The sequence below is a fragment of the Lipotes vexillifer genome, unplaced genomic scaffold (assembly GCF_000442215.2).
Source record: "Lipotes vexillifer unplaced genomic scaffold, Lipotes_vexillifer_v1.1 scaffold239, whole genome shotgun sequence".
NCBI lineage: Eukaryota > Metazoa > Chordata > Mammalia > Artiodactyla > Lipotidae > Lipotes > Lipotes vexillifer.
The window spans coordinates 1,786,949-1,808,419 of record NW_006769620.1 but is presented as its reverse complement, the minus strand read 5'-3'; the positions used below and the strand labels follow the sequence as shown (position 1 = coordinate 1,808,419).

General features: G+C 42.1%; 1 protein-coding gene across 1 annotated transcript in view; it reads right to left on the bottom strand.

Annotated features, from left to right (window-relative positions):
* The window catches only part of MAGI1 (membrane associated guanylate kinase, WW and PDZ domain containing 1), a 627,906-nt gene that overhangs the window by 113,344 nt on the left and 493,091 nt on the right, over positions 1-21,471 (bottom strand). The window contains 1 exon segment of the mRNA XM_007445682.1: positions 6,114-6,320. Coding sequence (XP_007445744.1) covers positions 6,114-6,320 — 207 coding nt within the window.

The following is a 21,471-nucleotide window of genomic DNA, read 5'->3' as shown; positions in this document are numbered from 1 at the left end:
CCTGCTGAAACTGATTTGAGTTGATTTTACAATTTGCACCGATGAGCGCAGGTTAATACAACAACTATAAGTTTGAAGGAAAAAGAGGAAGTTAGGCCACTATGGAAGAAAAATTTTGGAATTACTAATCAATAGCAAAAATTCAAAACATGACAAGAATTAAGAGATTCACCCTTAATTCTCTAGGAGCCAAAATGTATTCATTTTTGGTACATCATTGGAAGGTACCCTTCTTAAGCTTAAGTGTATGTAAGAATCACCTGGAGAGATTTTTGTTTGTTTGTTTTGTTTTGTTTAATATTTATTTACTAATTTGGTTGCACCAGGTCTTAGATGTGGCAAGTGGGCTCCTTAGTTGCTGCTCGCCGGCTCCTTAGCGGCAGCACGTGGGCTCCTTAGTTGTGGCATGTGAACTCCTAGTTGCAGCATGCGTGTGGGATCTAGTTCCCTGACCAGGGACGAACCCAGGCCCCCTGCATTGGGCGTGTGGAGTCAGCCACTGTGCTACCAGTGAAGTCCCTGGAGAGACTGCTAAAATGCAGACATGGCTCCCTACTTCAGACAACAGATTTGGAATTAGGTTCACAAATGTGTATTTTGAGAGAACCCAGGTGATAAGAGATTCAAGTACAAGCATTACACTTTGAAGACAGAGATACAAAAAGTGCTCAACAACAAAAAATCACTAGAACCTTTAGCTTCTAGGAGGGGTTTTGCTCAGCTGGCAATGTGACAGGGTACAGTGCAGCCTCGGGGTACAAATTCCTATGACCACTGATGCCAGGTCGGAGACACAAATGATGTATGTCTAGAACACTGGAGAGGGTGTATCCTTTCTGAAAGGAGCAGAGAACTCAGTGCCAGGCAATTAGCATCCTGGGGAAAAGTATACTCAGGCTTCCTGGATTTCTGATTTTTTCAAGAGAAGGTGGAAATCTATATTTTTATGCAAAAACTTCTAAATTTTCCAATCCTAATTCCTTTTAAAAATAAAGCAGTGTAGCACAAGCAAGAAAATGAAAGATACTGATTATAAGCACTGACTCTGAAGCCAGAATGCTAGAGTTTGAATCCTGGCTTTACTCTTGATTAACTTGGGAAACACACTCAACCTCTATGTGCCTTAGTTTCCTTATCTGTAAAGTGGGGATAATAACAGTACTTACCTCATAAGGTTGTGGGGAGGATTAGTTTCTGTAAAGCACTCAGTACAGTAAACATCACTTTATTCATTAAAGTTGTCATTATTAATTTCTGTTTGCAGGTCAGAGCTGGCCCTCAGGCTGCCAATTCGTTACAAATAGGCAGAAAAAGGACGGATTTGACAGCAAAACACAGAACAAATCATAGTGTGCCTATTTCTAACTGTATGACTTTAGAAGAGACTTTACCTTTCTGAGCATTTGTTTCCTCATCTGTAAAATGGGCATAACACACACACCACAAAAATGGAACTACATGCAAAACGCCTGCAAAAGTGCCTGGAGCTCAGTGAGTGCTCAACAGAGCTCAGGACTTGGATCTGCTACTGGAAACACTAAGGGCCAAGGTCAGTGATCATCTATTAATATGATATTTAAGAGTCAGAGAAGTGCTGGGACAATAGTAGACATTCCAATAATTTCACTGAAACATTTTAATTAACCTATTTTAATAGAAACTGGATGTAATAGGAAAAGGGTGGTGGCCACAGGTGGGCCACTACATATGAAAAGAGAAACAACTTGGTTTATTTTAATTAACCTATTTTAATAGAAACTGGATGTAATAGGAAAAGGGTGGTGGCCACAGGTGGGCCACTGCATATGAAAAGAGAAACAACTTGGTTTAATACTGAAGGTACACAATTCATGGAAAGGGGAGGGGAATAAGGGGGGAGGAAAAAGTCCTGCCAATACTTCAAAACCTCGACTACATGAAGGGAATATTAGCTCACTGAAAAAATATATATGTAATTTTAATTTACTAGAGAAATAAGAAATCCCTCCAGCAACTAGACCTTATTTTAAATTATCCAAATATATTTTATTTTATATGTTTTCAGTGTCTTCTTTAAAAAAAAAAGCTTTATTTACATATGACTGACATACAAAAGCTATAGATATTAATTTTTCAGCTTTACTGAGGTATAACTGACAAAACTGTAAGATATTTAAAATTCACATTGTGATGATTTGATACACATGTACATTGTCAAAGAATTCCTTCCATCTGGTTAATTTTTTTAAAAAGGTGATAGATATTTAATGTATACAACTTGATATGTTTGGTTTTCTGTTTCTTCCTTCTACTTCGGGAAAACCTTAAAACAATCGCATTCTCTGAAAGAAAATCAGAGGTCCAAAAATGAGAGATCGGGGCAGACATAGGGCAGATTCCAAAATTTCATAGTCCTAATCATGGCTTTGACTTTACACATGCTCTGACTTCAAAAACTCTTTCCAAACATTTAAGAGCACTGCTATCACCCTCTTACTAAAGATTGCCAATGCATCCAAAGAGGACAGGTAGAATGAATTACTGGAACACAGACTGGGTAAGCAAACAGGAGGCTGTATTCTTGCATTGTCTAGTGAGCTTATTAACACACACTATTCCTCAGTGTTCTCATCTGCAAAATGGGGAAGATAATACTTAGGCTGCCTATCAAGATTTCCAGGAGGTTTATAGGATACATGTGAAAATGATTCATAACCGTAAATAAACATGTAAAACATTTTCATTCATGGTAAGTCAGAAGCTTCCCAGCATTTACATACACTGACACACTTGGGAGCATTTGAAGGTGACTTTGACAACATAAGCTCATGTCAAACATACATTCTAGAGCTTATTTTAAATTACACATGCATTCAGGTTTATGTATCTCCCTCACTGTGTACATAACCAGTGAAAACCTTTGAGGCTACAAAGGGCTAATAAACTTGACTTAAAACACAAAAAACACAGTAGATGAGCCACGCAGATTCTGGAGTCAGACTTTTTGGGCTGAAATGACAGCTTTCACCCTCACTGGCTTTGTAATACTGGACAAACAATTAGACCTCCCCAGTATATGCATGAGAGCTTAGCAAAGTGCCTGCCAAAGAGCACTGGGGAACCATTAGCTCTTTTGGTAATATCATTGTCTCTTGACATTCCAAAGCAATATCTTATCATTAACTGCTAATGAAAAAGAAGCATCAGCAGTCTAACATTCAACAATAGGGAGGCTGTTGGGAAAACAAGCTTAGGAACACAAATAACATTTTTGGTGTCTCTTAGAGGTGGTTAATGGATGGATCAGCAACTTTTTAGTTGCGGTGGTTTGTTATATATTTTTCAAGTTGTCTATAATGAACAAAATACTTTCACAAATGTTTTAATTTATTTGTATAAATGACTGTGTGCTTTGCCCAACAGTGTAAGTCTACCTTCATGAAGCACACATTAACAGTGTTCTCTCTCCAGGGCCTCCTTTAGGTCTGTAATTTGGGCATAATTTGTAGGAGACTGTCCTACTGCCTTGTGTTCAACAGTCAAGTTCTACGGTGAGAATCTGGGATGACTTCTCATTACTCAGCTCCTGCCTCCATCTTTGGTGGCAGAAAGCAAGGAAGGAAGGAAGGAAGAAGTGACCTCCCCAGGGTGCTCCTGGCCTTAAACTCCCTGCTCTTTTACCAGCAGACAGTGCTAATGTTATTTAGACATTTTGCGCCCCCTTCAAAAGACCCAAGCAGAAGGCAGCTGAGATCGTACCAAGAGCCTGTTATTGAAAATATCCTGGTAAATATCATTTTAAATAGCTCCATAGTGTTTGTACATTTGAATCTGACACTCATGCCTCTATCACAAATGGCTCAGTCAGGAGTCAAGACTTCATTATGGTGCTGCCACTCCGTGCTCGAAGCAGCTGGTGGATTGCTACTTAAAGAGGTTCAGAGCGCAAGATGCTTTGACACAGCTAGCTTGATACACATATCACAGACTGGGTAGTCTCAATTATTTGAAAGAATTCATATGAGTCAGGGTATGACATGCTGTCAGCTGTCATACTTGTAGTTTGGTAAGTGAGGAGGCATTTATTCAAAATATCCCTTCCGTATTGAAGATGCCCCATCACTTGTATATCTCAGAATCAAGTCTCTCTCCATGCATCCCATCAGGCGCCACTTGGCTTTCTTTTTTTGTGCAGAAACTAATGATCAGACTGCCTTTAGCAATGATGACCCAGGCCCAGGTGTTTTGTGTGTGTGTGTGTGTGTTTTTTTCCGACACCAGGAGCTCAAGTAGGGATGTTATGAGGGCAGATTTTCTGAGGCCTGGCTTCTAGAGACAGAGATTTACAGTGGTTAGAAATTGGAAAAGCATCAAGACCTACACTCAGCTATCCCTACTCTGTTCTTGCTTTGTACCGAGAAATCTACTTAGTTAATGGAGGACAAATAAAGGCACCCAAACTTCTTGGGGACCATTCAGTCAGCTTGGCAGAACTGTTTCGATGCATGTTACCCACAAGGTCTTTCTATTTCTGTGACCACATCTACACTTTTGGGTTATATCATAATTTGCTATTCTTATTTGTTGGAAGATCAAGACATTAAAATAGTGGCTATTTTTTTTTCAAGGAAGTATTGACTTTTTTTTTTCATAATCTGCTTTTATTTCGGTGAGGACTACTATAAACGGATAGAATATTTTGAAGTGGATGAAATTAACTGATTTCAATAAACAAATATGTAGCAATGGGTAAATTTATTCCAGATATTGCAACTGTAGGTCGCCCACCGGCCTAATCCATTCTAACTGAGAAAATGGAAATTTTCCTGGATTCCAATTCTTAGAGCTGGAAGGGGGAACCTAGATGTGATCTGATCCTAACCAGTCATTTTACAGATGAGAGCAGTTAGAGACTATGTTCATAATAAGACAGCTACCGTGAACAAAGCTAGGACAGCAAGCCAGGACTCCTCCTTTCCCTGCTGCTTCTTATGGAAGGCTTGGGTTACCGTTACGATGATAAGCCATCAAAAATTTTTTTAAATTGTTGCCTTTAAAAATTTTAGGCTTCAGAAAGGCCCATACAGGCAGGAGAAAGCATTCAACTAACACAAACTTTTAATCTAAATATCCTAGTAGACTTGGTAGCACAAGGAGGAAAATACAGAACTATAACTCTAAAATATCAAAGAAAATAAGTATAGGAAAAACAGAAAAAACAAGCGGTCTTCACAGTCACAACATTATCGACGAGTAACTCATGTCTTATTCAGCTGCGACATTGTGAGTTACTATATAAGGTCAAACCCCCAAAGAGTCAAAAATATTACTGAACAGTTCTGGGTCACTGCACTAACCCAAGGAACGTATATCACAGCCTCTGTGAATGGTGCCTCCAGGGAACGGGCAATTCCTAACCTGTACATCCTTATTCAGAGGATCTGTCCTTGAAGATCCCCTCATAAAATACAGCCTACCTAAGCTTGGGCGTAGATAGCCCTGAATGTATATATAAAAATATAATGCAATGAGTAATATATGCTGTATAATATAAAATACATATGCAGTATAGAATCTTATAGTATTTATTACTTTTTCATCTTTTCCCTCTTAGGGAATATAGTACAATTTGCATAAGTTAACACATGATTTATTTCCACTGTATCTCTACTTGCAAAAGTACGAGAGAAAAGGATGCTGCTAGCCTTCCGCACAGCATCAAGTGATAGTAAACTATTAAACAAATTCTCCTATTTGTCTTTACAAGCAATCAGCCATAATTATGATGGAGCAGTGTCAAGACTAAGTAATGAATGAACAAAACAGATTCTTATGGATATCATTTTGAACAGAAAGAAAGGATGCTGGTTATTCTTGATTTCCTTCCAAAAACACTGCCCTCCTGCCCCTTTAAGATAGCTGGGTGAAGTTAAAATACTCCTGCCAAGAAGCATGAAAAACAGACCAGGGAAAAGACCATCTCTTCCCCAAGCACCATGTGGTCAGAGTTTGAATTCTGGCGATCCTTCCAAATTCCTCCTGAGAATAGACACCTTCTTGTAACTCTTCACAAAAGCCTCCCCCAGCCCTCCCTTCCCTAAGTCCACCGAGGGAGAACATCATCTGGTCTTTACCTGTAAAGCTACTGTTCATTTCAGGAACATCATCCTCTTCCTCATTCTCCGCGTGGACTATGCCAGCATTTTGCATATCATTGTAGGACTTGGTTCGTTTTGGGGTTGACTGCTTGGAGCCAGAATGAAGGCTTTGCAAGGCATCCGTCGTGATCACTTTCCCACTGAGTGGCTGGCTAGGAGGTTTGGGTGTCCCATAATAGTTTCCTAGGTGATGGAGAGACACATTTGCATGTTTCAGAAAGAATACTTTGTTTTTCTCAAGACTGCAAATCCAAATCTCTTAGCCCATTAAAAAAAAATTTTTTTTTAAACTAGAAAACCAGAACAAACTGTATTTCATTTCTAGAATGGGTGAGAAAACATGTCAGTCCTACCCAGTTAGACATGGTGATTTCGGAAGCCAGGAGGAAAGCTGCATTGTGATGGGGCAAAGAACCTACTAGGGCTAAAAACAAAGGCGTCTGTGCTGAATGGCAGAGCTTCATCCTCATTACATTTGAATTTCAATCGGTCACCTTCTTACATATATGCACCAGCATAATGCAGAATCCAATTTAGAGAGAGCGGCACACAAAATAACAAATTCATTACTGCCGGCACCCTTACAGGCCAACAAAGTTGAGGTCACCCTCCATTAATAAGGGGACTCCTCAAGAGGGAACCAGGGCAATATTTTTTTAAAAAGGAAAGTGAACACCACGTGGCGCCTCTTTAACTGAATGGCAGGCCTGACTCTCAAGGTCATGTGTGGTTGGAACAAATCCTCACCCAGTTTTAAGAGGAAACTCATGTGTCGACAGTGGCACCCCTCATGGGTCACTCGTTTAGTAAGTGCCCATTTTCACTTTTAGCCACTTCCCCCAGAGTTTGCCTCAGGTCTGACTGTCGTGTGTGCTAAGTGACTCTGAGTGGTGCCTGTATGGGTTTTTACATTTTAATTTTTATTTTAATATGTGTATTCTTTTTTTTTTTTTTTTTGCGGTATGCAAGCCTCTCACTGTTGTGGCCTCTCCTGTTGCGGAGCACAGGCTCCGGACGCGCAGGCTCAGCGGCCATGGCTCACGGGCCCAGCCGCTCGCGGCATGTGGGATCTTCCCGGACCGGGGCACGAACCCGTGTCCCCTGCATCGGCAGGCGGACTCTCAACCACTGCACCACCAGGGAAGCCCTAATGTGTGTATATTTTTAATGTGCAGTAGAAAAATCTAACTAGTAAGTGATGGTAGTAAAATATAACATTTACTTCTAAAACTTAAGTGATAAAGAAATACTTTATAAAACTGACTTTTTTAAACTTGCAGTTAAACCTGAAGTTTAAGAAAGCAGCTATATTTAATAAGAAATTAATTGAGCAAATAATAGCAATGGTAACGATGAGTTTCCTCTTGAACACCTAAGGTAAAAATTGAGCTCTTTTAAAGAAAACTTGAAGTAAATACAAGATACTATGTTAAGATATAGACAAAATCATGAAGGTGAGTCATGAATGGCCAAAGTTCGAAAAATACAGCTTATAATCAATAATATTCAGTGACTACATGATAAAAAAAAATCAACATCAGAATGCCATTGATCCATTCACCCTCTCACATCAAAGGAGTTAGGCCAGGAAGATAGATCATACTGAGCCCTTCAAAAAATCGTAAGTAGGGGGCCTCTCTGGTGGCCCCTGAATCAGGGGACACGGGTTCGTGCCCTGGTCCGGGAGGATCCCGCATGCCGCGGAGCGGCTAGGCCCGTGAGCCATGGCCGCTGAGCCTGCGCGCCCGGAGCCTGTGCTCTGCAACGGGAGAGGCCACAACAGCGAGAGGCTCGCGTACCGCAAAAAAAAAAAAAAAAAAAAAAAAAAAAAAAAAAATCGTAAGTAGGGACTTCCCTGGTGGTCCAGTGGTAAAGAATCCGCCTTCCAAGGCAGAGGATGTGGGTTCTACCCCTGGTCAGGGAACTAAGACCCCACATGACTCGGTGCAACTAAGCCTGCGTGCTGCAACTAGAGAGAAGCCCGTGCGCCACCAATGAAGAGCACACACGCCGCAACAAAGACCCACCGCAGCCAAAAAACAAAAAAAGCCTAAGTAACGTTTGTAATTCTATGCTTAGTAAGGTATAATTTGTAAATAATAACAAATCCTGTACACAGTTTCTTCTCAAGAATCGTACCGCATTGTCTAACCTCAGCACATAATTATATAAAATACACATTTTATTATACAAGCACAAAAAGAAAAGGAGACAGTAATATGCTGCTCAGCATGAGACACATAGGTGATAAAGAATTTATATCCATTAAATTTATCTTTATAATTAAAATTTCTTTCTTAACACTATTCCTCTAAAATATTTTTTGAATCATCAAATTTATGAGTATATGCACCCACTTTCTTTGAGAGTGGTGTAAACAGCATGTTTCAGCAGGGGAAACCCTGAAAATGCATATTAAAAAGAGCGGTAGACGACCGGGCACCATGTTTGAATTTGAAGGAAACCAAATAGAAACCTGGTAAGTGCATTGTGGTGGCTTGTATTCAGTTCAATCATTACAGTTCTTTCACAGAAAGTAATATTTCAACCTCTTCAAAAAACTTCTTTCAGGTTTCCAACTTAAAGGTATAGGGATTGAACAAAACTAGCCTGAAGAAAAGGCATCCATGTGTGTTTTTAGGGACTAACAAAAGCATAGGGAAGAATGAACACATGTATGAACCAAGACTCAACCCGCATTTCTAAAGAGGTTACAACCAAAGGATGAATCGTGCCTTTGATGAAGTTGGAACACAGCCGCAGCATTGACTATTTTCATGAACTGAAGACTGTTAGTGAGGTTTAGGTAAGTAAAACAGCTAGCTATTTACACAGTAATCTTCACCGTGGACAAAAGATAAGACAAACCTCTAACGAATCTAATTCTAATTCCTTATGATCACTATTATACAAAAACATCATGTACATTTTTGACTTAGAGGTTAAAGTAAGACCAATGTCTGCAAATAAGAATCTTACACTGAAAGATGTGACTAAAAGATAGGACCCTTTATTCATAATTTTATAATTATAATTTTGCAATCATTATCACTCATTTTCAGTGCCATTAAGCCAAGGCAATGTTCATGAAACTACCATCATTTAAAAATCAATTAAGGGCTTCCCTGGTGGCGCAGTGGTTGAGCGTCCGCCTGCCGATGCAGGGGACACGGGTTTGTGCCCCGGTCCAGGAAGATCCCACATGCCGCGGAGCGGCTGGGCCCGTGAGCCATGGCCGCTGGGCCTGCGCGTCTGGAGCCTGTGCTCCACGACGGGAGAGGCCACAACAGTGAGAGGCCCGCGTACTGCAAAAAAATAAAAAATAAATAAAAAAAATAAAAAAAATCAATTAAAACTTAGGCATCCTCAGTTTAGGACAGAAATAAATGTTTGAAAAAGAAAACTTCTAGTTAAATTTGACAAACATGTGTGGATTTTCCTCAGTTGTCAAGTTCAGGGTCTTTCTGAAGTTAATAAGTGATTAGCATATTTCTCAATGCAATTACAAACTCCCCCCAAAAACCCACTTATTCATCATTGTTTCCTCTTTCTGCAAATTAGTTTTAAGATCAAATGGAGACAGATAAAAGTACATATTATTAGGTTGAACCGTACATAATTGCTGTTATAAAAGACAAACTGTCGAATACCAGCAATTTCATTTGGGTTAATCTAATGTATAGGCATTGGGAGGGCTGGGCACATGGCAGTGACAAAGAACTTGGAAGAGGACAGCCTGGGATTCAAATGCCAACTTCACTGCTAACTGGTTATATAACCCTGGCCAAGTCATTTAACCATTTTTTGAAAAAATCTTCATCCTCTTCTGTAAAATTGGGAATTTTAAGAATACCGAGTTTCTACCTAGAGTGCCTATTATGAGAATACAATGAGACAGTCCATTTCATACCTTTAGCACACATAAAAGGCTTCACTACAGGGAGGCTTGATAAATGCTACTTAATGTTAATAGTGTATGTTTCTAATCTTTAAAATGAGGTTCCTTACACCTTGTTGAAAGGATTAATGAGACAATGTGTCTGAAGTGCTTGCCACATGATAACTGAGTACCATTCCTTTACTGATGTAAAGGAACAAGCAATGCCAATGACCAAATAACCTTGGGCAAGTTATTTACTCTCAGTCTCACCTTCTCTGTGAAATGGGAATGGTAGCATGAGCTTTAACAACATCACAGGATTATCATGAAAATCAAATGATGTAACTTTTGCTTTTTTTGGTTTTTTTTTGCGGTACGCGCGGGCCTCCCACTGCTGCGGCCTCTCCCGTCGCAGAGCACAGTCTCCGGACACGCAGGCCCAGCGGCCATGGCTCACGGGCCCAGCCGCTCCGTGGCATGTGGGATCCTCCCGGACCGGGGCACGAACCCGTGTCCCCTGCATCAGCAGGAGGACCCTCAACCATTGCGCCACCAGGGAAGTCCAAGTTATGTAACTTTCTTGAACGTATCCTGTGAACTATAAGGTACTATAAGTATGAAACCATGTAATTATTCAAACTTCTCCAGCATTTCTAATTTCCCGTATTGCCTACAACCTTTACAGAAAAGCTTCTATCTCGTGGTTTTCTAAGGGCAGAGGGTTCAACTTTCCTTTGCAGATATTTTTTAAAAAATCATCTGAATCAGTGACCAACATTTAAAAACTGAATATTTCTGATTAAAACCTGGATATACTGGGAGGTGCTGCTTGACAAACTGTAAGGTCTGGTTCTTTGGATTTGTCTTTTATAGGCAATGTTGGTGACAAGTGTGTGACCAAATTCACCAGGAACACACTCACTGAATTAAGGATTTCTGCACAAAGGTTTTTGGCTCCTACCCTTGGTCTGCCCAGCCCTTGCCAGACAAACACCTGGGCCCCAATCTAGAAGAGTGCCCTAAGGCTGTTGCAATGCAAAGGTCTGGGCAGATAAAGGGGCCTCTGCACACCGGAGGGACAGAAGAAAACGTCAAAACTCCTCTACAATTCACAGACTGGTCTCGGAGTGAATTGACTTTGGGCCAATCTGGTTTTGGACCCTGCACTTTTGGCTGATGGGGTCATGCCACGATCCCACGTTGTCCTTCCATGCAACCAAGGGCAAGATGGCTCATGCACCCCCCCATCTGCCACAGTTACCACCAGCACTGCCTTCTACCAGCCCTATATGATCTCTCACTCCACCTATCCGGATGCCCAGGCACTTAAATTCAAAACCCCACCCTTCTGGGAAACTCTCCACCTTTATCAATCATTTCCTCTCTGGTCACCAGCAGACCAAGCCTAGCCATGGGAGAAACACAAACGTTACAGAGAGTATGCACAGGAGACTCCCTGTGAAGAATATATGTATCGCTTAATGGTACTAAATAAAAATCATTTGAAGAATTATAAACGAATAAAAGATTAATTTGGGTAATCACTTGGCAGTGTGCATCGTTTCTAAGAGACCTGACCATCTCCCAGTCCCCATGTTAGCCAACACACATCTCCTAAGGTAGCCGGGCTCCCTCCCAAGTGACAATGTGAGTGTCCTGGCTACTATTTTCGGATCTGGTTCTACAATACAACTCAGCAGGGATGGGGAGGGAGGGGAGGGCAAGGAAGACGCAAGAGAAAGCCATCGCTGGCCTTAATTAACACACACACTCTTCGGTCACGAGGAAGCCAAAGAAGATATTTTCTGACACACATTTAAAAATTAATGGGGACTGCAAATCAATTTTTAGAGCTTGATAAAATATTGAAGTCGGACCATAACCCTGAGTTTTAGGCCAGAATGAATCAAATCCATACAGGCTCTCGTTTTGTATAAATTTAGTATTCATTCATTCATTTCCTTACCAAGAACCTCTTGGTATGCCAGCCACTATGCTGGAAAGGTGAAAATGGGACTAAAACATGATCTTCACAAATGCTCTTCACAAATGTACATCGGTTTTTTAAACTTTGTGCAAATAATAGTTACATGAAATGGAGACTCTCTTTCAGCAGGTCAAGGTGGGGCCCGAAATTTTGAATTCTGTTGAATTTATCAGACTGTTTAATGAATCAGTATCTGTCTTTACGTCTAGACTGTAAGCTCCATGGAGGCAGGAGCCACATGTGTTTTGTGCACCACTGCATTCCCAAACCAAACATGGTGCCAGGCGCACAGTGTCACTCAGTGATTCTTTGCAGGATGAGTAACCAAACAAGTGGAGACAGTACACATGAATCCCAGCTGGGGATGCTCCTCAATACCTATAATGTGGAACTGGTTTTTAATCGCATGACTCACAGCAGTTTCTCTCCAGTGCATCCATTCTATCTGAATGATCTCAGATCCGTATCACTTCACTTTGCCAGTTGCTTGCTCAACACATAATGGACTCCCCCATTTGACACAGTTCCAACCAGCACTGCCTCTACCTGCCCTACACACTCTCTCACTCCACCTACCTGGACGCCCAGGCACTTAAATTCAAAACCCCACCCTTCTGGGAAACTCTCCACCTTATCAATCATTTCCACCCTGGTCACCAGCAGACCAAGCCTAGCCATGGGAGAAACGCAAACCTTACAGAGAGTATGCACAGGAGACTCCCTGCATCATTTCTAAGAGACACGAACCTGACCATCCCATAGTCCCCATGTTAGCCAACACACTCTTCCTGAGGTGGCCGGGCTCCCACCACTTTCTTTTTGCTCTTCCTTTTCCGACCCGCTCCACCCTACAAACCTATGACGTGCATGCACAGAAGGACAGTAAGCCCATGTCCTATAATTAGAGGTTTGTTCTTGCCAGTGCCATTTACCTTTGAATTTAAGACCAACAAAGGGCAAAATAAGTTAATAGCTTTGTCACCCTAAGGTAAAGGACCTCTCTCTTTCCAGCCTCAGTTCTCACGGTATAAAGACTAGTATCCACCTAACAAAGACAGATGTCAACAGACCATGTATATAAAGCACTCAGCATTGTGCTGGCAAAATATTAGCATGTAATAAACCCCAGCGTCTCAAATTGCGCCTGATGCTGTGAGCAGATAACAGCTCTACTATGTAAAAGATGGCATTGCTATCAAAGTATGTATTTAAAGAACAACATTAGGGCCTGCATGGTGGTGCAGCGTTAAGAATCCGCCTGCCAATGCAGGCGACACGGGTTTGAGCCCTGGTCCGGGAAGATCCCACATGCTGCGGAGCAACTAAGCCCACGCGGCACAACTCCTGAGCCTGCACTCTAGAGCCCGTGAACCAAAACTACTGAGCCCACACGCCGCAACTACTGAAGCCCACGTGCCTAGAGCCCGTGCTCCGCAACAAGAGAAGCCAATGCAATGAGAAGCCTGCGCACCGCAACAAAGAGTAGCCCACACTTGCCGCAACTAGAGAAGGCCTGTGCGCAGCAACAAAGAGCCAACGCAGCCATAAATAAATAAATAAATAAATTTATAAAGAGCAACATTAACAAATAGTTACCTTTACTGTGCACCGACCAGGTCACTACCCACACATTCACTAATTCTAACCTTTAACAATCCTACAGAAAAAAACAAAACAAAACCCATCAATATTCCCATTTTCAGATGAAGAAACAGATTCACACAATGCATAAGTGATGACTGGCATTTAAACATGGATCTGTCCCAATCATCTATGCTCTCGACTCCAGGAATTGCTGGGGATCTCTGAGCAGAAAATTAAGTGAAACGTTCCTGGCCTCTGCCTCCTCGTCTTCACAGGCAGAGAAACGGACAACTGTCGCACAGATTTCCTTTGGTTCTTTCGTTACCAACAGAGAACACTGGATGCTGGAGTTTGCCAACAGAGCTTATCCCAACAGACGGCTGCTGAGGCCTGCCAAAGAACAGGACTCCAGATGGTCTCGTCTTCCTCAATGACAAACAAGAACTCTCTTCACCCCTGCTTTATCTCCGTGTCCCCTCAAAGTAGACCCTTGGCAGCTGCATTTCTGGAGCCCTTCTAGGCAGCAGAACAGTACCATTATTGAAGGCTGACACACCCCCCCTTCGTAATTAACATGCAGAGATATGCAACGCATAACTCCAATTGGAAATGTCACACTGGCACCGCACTTCCATGCTGAGGGGCAATCTTTGCAGGGCTCAAAGTGTATAATCTGCCTCTTCTACCCAGAGGCATTTGTAAAACAGGCATGTTTGGAACCACCCCACTGAATAGCTCATCCCTTGTAAACTCTCTCCCGGAGGAGCCCCAAGGGCTGGCTGAGGCAGCAACCTGTCTTACTGAGCACAAATGTCAACAAGAACAAAAAAAAAAAGAAAGCAAGGCAAAAAGGAGATGGTGCCGCTGATTTATTTCAAGAGCCTTATCAAATACGTTAGCTCATTGTCACAATTAGGAAGCTGGGCCAAGGAGAAAAGACACATTTAGTCTTGTCTTCTTTGCCTTGCCTTGATGTTGAGTCCATCCAGTGACAGAATGAGAAGTTGGTTCAAACTGCAGAGCCAAAACCAATTATGAGCTCCACTCACAACTTTTATACCTTGTGAGGGGCAATAGCTACGTTCCTTACACAGTGAGAAAGGGCCTCTACTCTGTTGGAGGGTACGTGTCATATACCAGGCATTATAGCTGATGGGGGTGGACAATTTCATCATGGAGCCCCTGACGCCACTCCCCCCCACCACACACACCAGATCTGGCCTTTTCCAGCGCTTCCTATCTCAGCAAACGGTGCCAGAAGCTACCCAGTTTCCTAAGACAGAAGCTGAGAGTCATCCTGGGAAGAATATCGTCACCTGAATCTTCTCCTTCCTTCTTATGATAACCAACCCCCAAGTCCACGTAAACATCTCATACTGTTGATAAAATAATGTGTAACTCCTCTGAAAATTACAGTGTTTTCTAAGATACTTACACTAATAGAAGAGCATACCCCCCCCCACACACACAATCACACATACATCTCAAGATTCAGTCAACTCATCACCACCACTACCAACGTAGGCTAAAGCTAATTCCATGTGGGGTTGCCAGATAAAATGCAAGACTGGTATTCTGTATTTTTATTTGCTAAATCTAGCACCCTAATAACGCCAGCTCAACCACCAGAGCTCATCTCAATACTATAATGCTTCTCCATGGCAAGCATTTCCCAACCCCAAAGACATCAAATCTCCCCATGATATGGTCTCCTTTAAATATCCTGATACCTGTAACATACATACAAATGTATATTTATTTCTGAGATTGTTTGTATAATGTGTCTCATGAACTAGAGTGTTAAGACCCATAAGGGCAATGCTCATGTCTGGTTTTGCTCAGCATTTTAACTTTAATGAATAAATGAATGAATGTACAAACTAGTGAGAGACTCTACAAGAAAAGTATCCATTTCCAGGCAGCAGACTCGGGAAAGACTGGCATCCCAGTCCTGCCTAGGACATGACCTGAGTGAGGGGCATTTGGCCGGGTTTTGTCCCCAATTCTCCTTGGTGTCTTAGACCAGCGGTCCCCAACCTTTTTGGCAGCAGGGACTGGTTTCGTGGAAGATAATTTTTCCACGGATGGGGGTGGGGGGAATGGTTCATGCGGTAATGCGAGCGATGGGGAGCAGCAGATGAAGCTTCACTTGCTCACCCACCACTCACCTCCTGCTGTGTAGCCCGGTTCCTAACAGGCCGCGGACCCACACCGGTCGGCAGCCAGGGGGTTGGGGACCCCGTCTTAGACCATTCTCTCTCTGAATCTCAGTTCTGTTTTCTGAAGAGATGAGCTCTACTGCCTTTCCAGCTTTAAAATTTTACAATCCTGCAATTGTAAACCCCAAACAAACAGTGGACCTGAAAGAATATTTGGAAGGTTATCAGACCTTGAGGTTTTACTGGTTGACTCTACTTGTCTGCCCTATCATATGTCACGGAATGTACATAAAGAAGATCACCTCTCCCCTGTAGTAACATCCTCTTTGGCAGGATTCAAAATTACACTTTCCTAAAGGAGCTTAACTCTTAAAAGATGTGCTTAGCTCTCTGAAGTCAGACGAATGAGAAGGGAAGGATCTTCTTGAGTAGGTCCTCACCCGTCCTTGCAGGAGCTTTCATTCTTCAATATATGCAAACCAATCAATGTGATACACCATATTAACAAACTGAGGGATAAAAGTCACATGATCATCTCAATTGATGCAGAAAAAGCTTTCGACAAAATACAACACCCATTTATGATAAAAACTCTTCAGAAAGTGGACAGAGAGGGAACTTACCTCAACATAATAAAGGTCGTATAATTATTACAAACCCACAGCCAACATCATTCTCAATGGTGAAAAACTGAAAGGATTTCTACTAAGATCAGGAACAAGACAAGACTGGCCACTCTCACCGCTATTATTCAACATAGTTTTGGAAGTTTTAGTCACAGCAATCAGAGAAGAAAAAGAAATAAAAGGAATCCAAACCGGAAGAGAAGAAGTAAAGCTGTCACTGTTTGCAGATGACGTGATACTATGCACAGAGAATCCTAAAGATGCCACCAGAAAACTACTAGAGCTAATCAATGACTTTGGTAAAGTAGCAGGATACAAAATTAATGCACAGAAATCTCTTGCATTCCTATACACTAAAGATGAAAAATCTGAAAGAGAAATTAAGGAAACACTCCCATTTACCATTGCAACAAAAAGAATAAAATACCTAGGAATAAACCTACCTAAGGAGAAAAAAGTTTCCTGTATGCAGAAAACTATAAGATACTGATGAAAGAAATGGAAGATGATACAAACAGATGGAGAGATATACCATGTTCTTGGATTGGAAGAATCAACATTGTGAAAATGACTGTACTACTCAAAGCACTCTACAGATTCAATGTAATCCCTATCAAACTACCAATGGCATTTTTCACAGAACTAGAACAAAAAATTTTACAATTTGTATGGAAACACAAAAGACCCCAAATAGCCAAAGCAATCTTGAGAAAGAAAAACGGAGCTGGAGGAATCAGGCTCCCTGACTTCGGACTATACTACAAAGCTACAGTAATCAAGAAAGTATGGTACTGGCACAAAAACAGAAATATAGCTCAATGGAACAGGATAGAAAGCCCAGAGATAAACCCACACACATTTGGTCACCTTATCTTTGATAAAGGAGGCAAGAATATAAAATGGAGAAAAGACAGACTCTTCAATAAGTGGTGCTGGGAAAACTAGACAGCTACATATAAAGGAAAGATATTAGAACACTTCCTAACACCATACACAAAAATAAACTCAAAATGGATTAAAGACCTAAATGTAAGGCCAGACACTATAAAACTCTTAGAGGAAAACAGAGGCAGAACACTCTATGACATAAATCACAGTAAGATCCTTTTTGACCCAACTCCTAGAGAAATGGAAATAAAAACAAAAATAAACAAATGGGACCTAATGAAACTTCAAAGCTTTTGCATAGCCCAGGAAACCATAAACAAGACGAAAAGACAGCCCTCAGAATGGGAGAAAATATTTGGAAACAAAGCAACCGACACAGGATTAATCTCCAAAATATACAAGCAGCTCATGCAGCTCAATATCAAAAAAACAAACAACCCAATCCAAAAATGGCCAAAAGACCTAAACAGACATTTGTCCAAAGAAGATATACAGATTGCCAACAAACACATGAAAGGATGCTCAACATCACTAATCATTAGAGAAATGCAAATCAAAACTACAATGAGGTATCACCTCACACCGGTCAGAATGGCCATCATCAAAAAAAATCTACAGGGCTTCCCTGGTGGCACAGTGGTTGAGAGTCCGCCTGCCGATGCAGGGGACACGGGTTCGTGCCCCGGTCCGGGAGGATCCCACATGCCGTGGAGCGGCTGGGCCCGTGAGCCATGGCCGCTGAGCCTGCGCGTCCGGAGCCTGTGCTCTACAACGGGAGAGGCCACAACAATGAGAGGCCTGTATACCGCAAAAAAAAAAAAAAAAAATCTACAAACAATAAATGCTGGGGAGAGGGGGGAGAAAAGGGAACCCTCTTGCACTGTTGGTGGGAATGTAAATTGATACAGCCACTATGGAGAACAGTATGGAGGTTCCTTGAAAAACTAAAAATAGAACTACCATATGACACAGCAATCCCACTACTGGGCATATACCCTGAGAAAACCATAATTCACAAAGAGTCATGGCCCACAATGTTCATGGCAGCACTATTTACAATGGGCAACCTATGGAAGCAACCTATGTGTCCATCGACAGATGAATGCATAAAGAAGATGTGGCACATATATACAATGAAACATTACACAGCCATAAAAAGAAATGAAATTGAGTTATTTGTAGTGAGGTGGATGGACCTAGAGACTGTCATACAGAGTGAAATAAGTCAGAAAGAGAAAAACAAATACTGTATGCTAGCACATATATGGAATCTAAAAAGTTCTGAAGAACCTAGGGGCAGGACAGGAATAAAGACGCCGATGCAGAGAATGTACTTGAGGACACGGGGAGGGGGAAGGGTAAGCTGGGACGCAGTGAGAGAGTGGCATGGACATATATACACTACCAAACGTAAAACAGCTAGCTAGTGGGAAGCAGCCGCATAGCACAGGGAGATCAGCTCGGTGCTTTGTGACCATCTAGAGGGGTGGGATAGGGAGGGTGGGAGGGAGACGCAAGAGGGAGGGGATATGGGGACATATGTGTACGTAGAGTTGATTCACTTTGTTATACAGCAGCAACCAGCACAACAATGTAAAGCAATTATAGTCCGATAAAGATGTTTAAAAAAAAAGAACTGCCCTGGAAAATATGGCAGCCATCAGACACACAAGACTATTTAAGGCTAAATTCGTTTACACTATTAAACATAAAATCCAGTTTCTCAGTCACAAAAATCACATGTGGCCAGTGGCTGCCATGTTGGACAGCTCAGAACACTGAACATTTCCATTACTGAAGAAAGTCCTACTGGATGGCATTGGTTCTACAGGAATCAAGAAATGGTTCCCTGCTTGTCCATCTCTAGGACCAACGTTCCGACCTTCTCTTGGTTCATTGCATTTGCTCTCTCTGAATTCAGGCTTTGTGGCTGGTGCTGAAACACTGAACTCATGAGATCCTCTGACGAGCTTCAGGTCAAAGGCCACCTCCTCCAGGGCACCGACTCTGATGCGAGATTCGATGTAGTACCCTTGCTAGATGCTTCTGGGGCACCCTTGTAGTTTCCCTCTCAGAATATTCATCACGTCTCTTGAAATGGTTTCAATTTAATTTGTCTCCCAAGACTGAGGGTCTATAGAGACCCTAGAGCCACAGAAGCCTGGGTTTGATTCCTAGCTCTGTCTCGGGCTCACTCCATGAACTAAGCAAAGACAACAGGCATTTCTGGGCCTCATACTCTTCTTTTGTAAAATGGGGATAAACTGTACGCAGCTCATAGGATTACTGGGTAATTAAGTGAGTTGGTACACATAATGTGCTTTGAAAAGCACCCAGCACATAGTGTATACTGGACAAACATTGGCAGAAGTAAATAACTAAAGAGCATAAGCACCTTCAAAGGCAGAGCTGCTTTGGTCTTCTGCCCTAGACATCACACCCTGTGCCTGGGGACAATGTTGAAACGAACCGTGCGGGCACAGAAAGGCTGGCTTTACAACTGCACTGTCAGGAATTTGCTGTATAGATCTACTCAAAACAGTATAGTGAGATATTTGTACAGGGATGTTCATGCCAGCACTGTTTACGAAACACCAAAAAAAGTAGGGAGAGGGGCATCCAAATGTCCATCTGCAGGGGACTAGTTAAATAAACTACATATATTCACACAATGGGATATGCCGCAGCATTCATAAAGAATGAGGTGGAACTGTGTACTTAACACACCTCCAAATGTGTTAAGTACAATGGACAAGAATGCAGTGAGATAAACAAGTATACGCGTTTATGCCGTATATTGGCTAAGTTTTCTGAATCTCTGCACCAGACAGCAGTTTCCTATGAGGAGGGGAATCAATTTAGACTTAAACATACTTAAGTCCTTCACTCTAGAAAGAATTCCATCATGTACATTCATGACTTCTCCTTAAAACTGTTTAAAAGTCTTGCTGTGAAGAGTGATTTGTGTTGTGGTGTCTTCCTCTTTGGAACCAGGACAGGCCACGAGGAAAAAAAAAATGTGAGCAGGGGAAACAGACAGTGAGCACCTGCGAAGTAAATAAAGATATTTTACTGGTAAATCCACGGGTTTACTGACTAGGAGAAGGGGGAGGGAATCCACCCACCAGGGTGGCAATTTCAGACCGGTCGCGTGTGTAAATATAAGAGCTAACACGCTGATGGAGGGCTTACATGTGTCAGACGCTGTGCTCAGCCCTTTCCAATTATTGTCTCATTTAATCCTACCTATGAGAAAGCACTATTATCCTCATTTTACCGAAGGGAATATGAAGACACGGAGCATTAAGCAACTTGCTGGAGGGCACACAGCTCAACGACAGACAGGCTGAGACTCAAACTCTGGCAGGGCCACAGCCCAGCCTGCATGCTTGTTACTGTCCAATAGACAGAGCCACCATCGAGGGGCTGGTCCAGGGGGAGCAAAGACAGAGAAATCTCTTGAAGATCTATCCTGCCCTATTCTTGTGACAGCATCCAGCATTACATAAAAATTCCATTTTGCTTTTAGCTTACGAGTGTCAACACAATATATTCCAGTTGCTTCCAAAAAATTAGGAGCTGTCTCATATGACAGGGAAATCATACAGCTAAAAGGTCAAAAGCCTGAAGAACACAGTCAAATGGCTGAAAAATGGAGTGGAGTCATATGTGGCAAAAGAGAATTTCAACTCCAAAATAACTGAGCGACATTCACAGAAAGACGGTTTTGTGGAAGGATGATTAGACATTTCCTGAAAACCTTTTTCCTGTTGCCTACCCACCAGGAAGTTGGGTGAAAGTACTAATGAGCTATTTTACAACAGTAGTGTTGCAGTCCGGGAGCCACACGCCTGGAGTCAAGTTCCCCGGTAAATGCGACCCATGTCCCAACCAAGGACACCCGAGAATCACCAACACCAAGCAGAAAGATTAGCAAAGGATTTATACAAGTACAAGTATAGAAGCTTACACAAACTGTCCGGACATGGTCCCACTCGGAGAGGAGCGAGTGAGACCCCGACTAACAGTCGGGGGAGGCCTTTATACCCTTCACAGGACGGGAAGTTCCCAAGGCAGGAGGGAGCTGTTTAATTTTGAATCGGCCAATCAGGAACCCGGTTCTTCCTGCCCCAAGCAAGCAAGTTTCTTACAGAAGCCAAAATGTGCTGTTAGCCCTGAAGCTGTTCTTCCGTTTCTTTCGTCACATTCC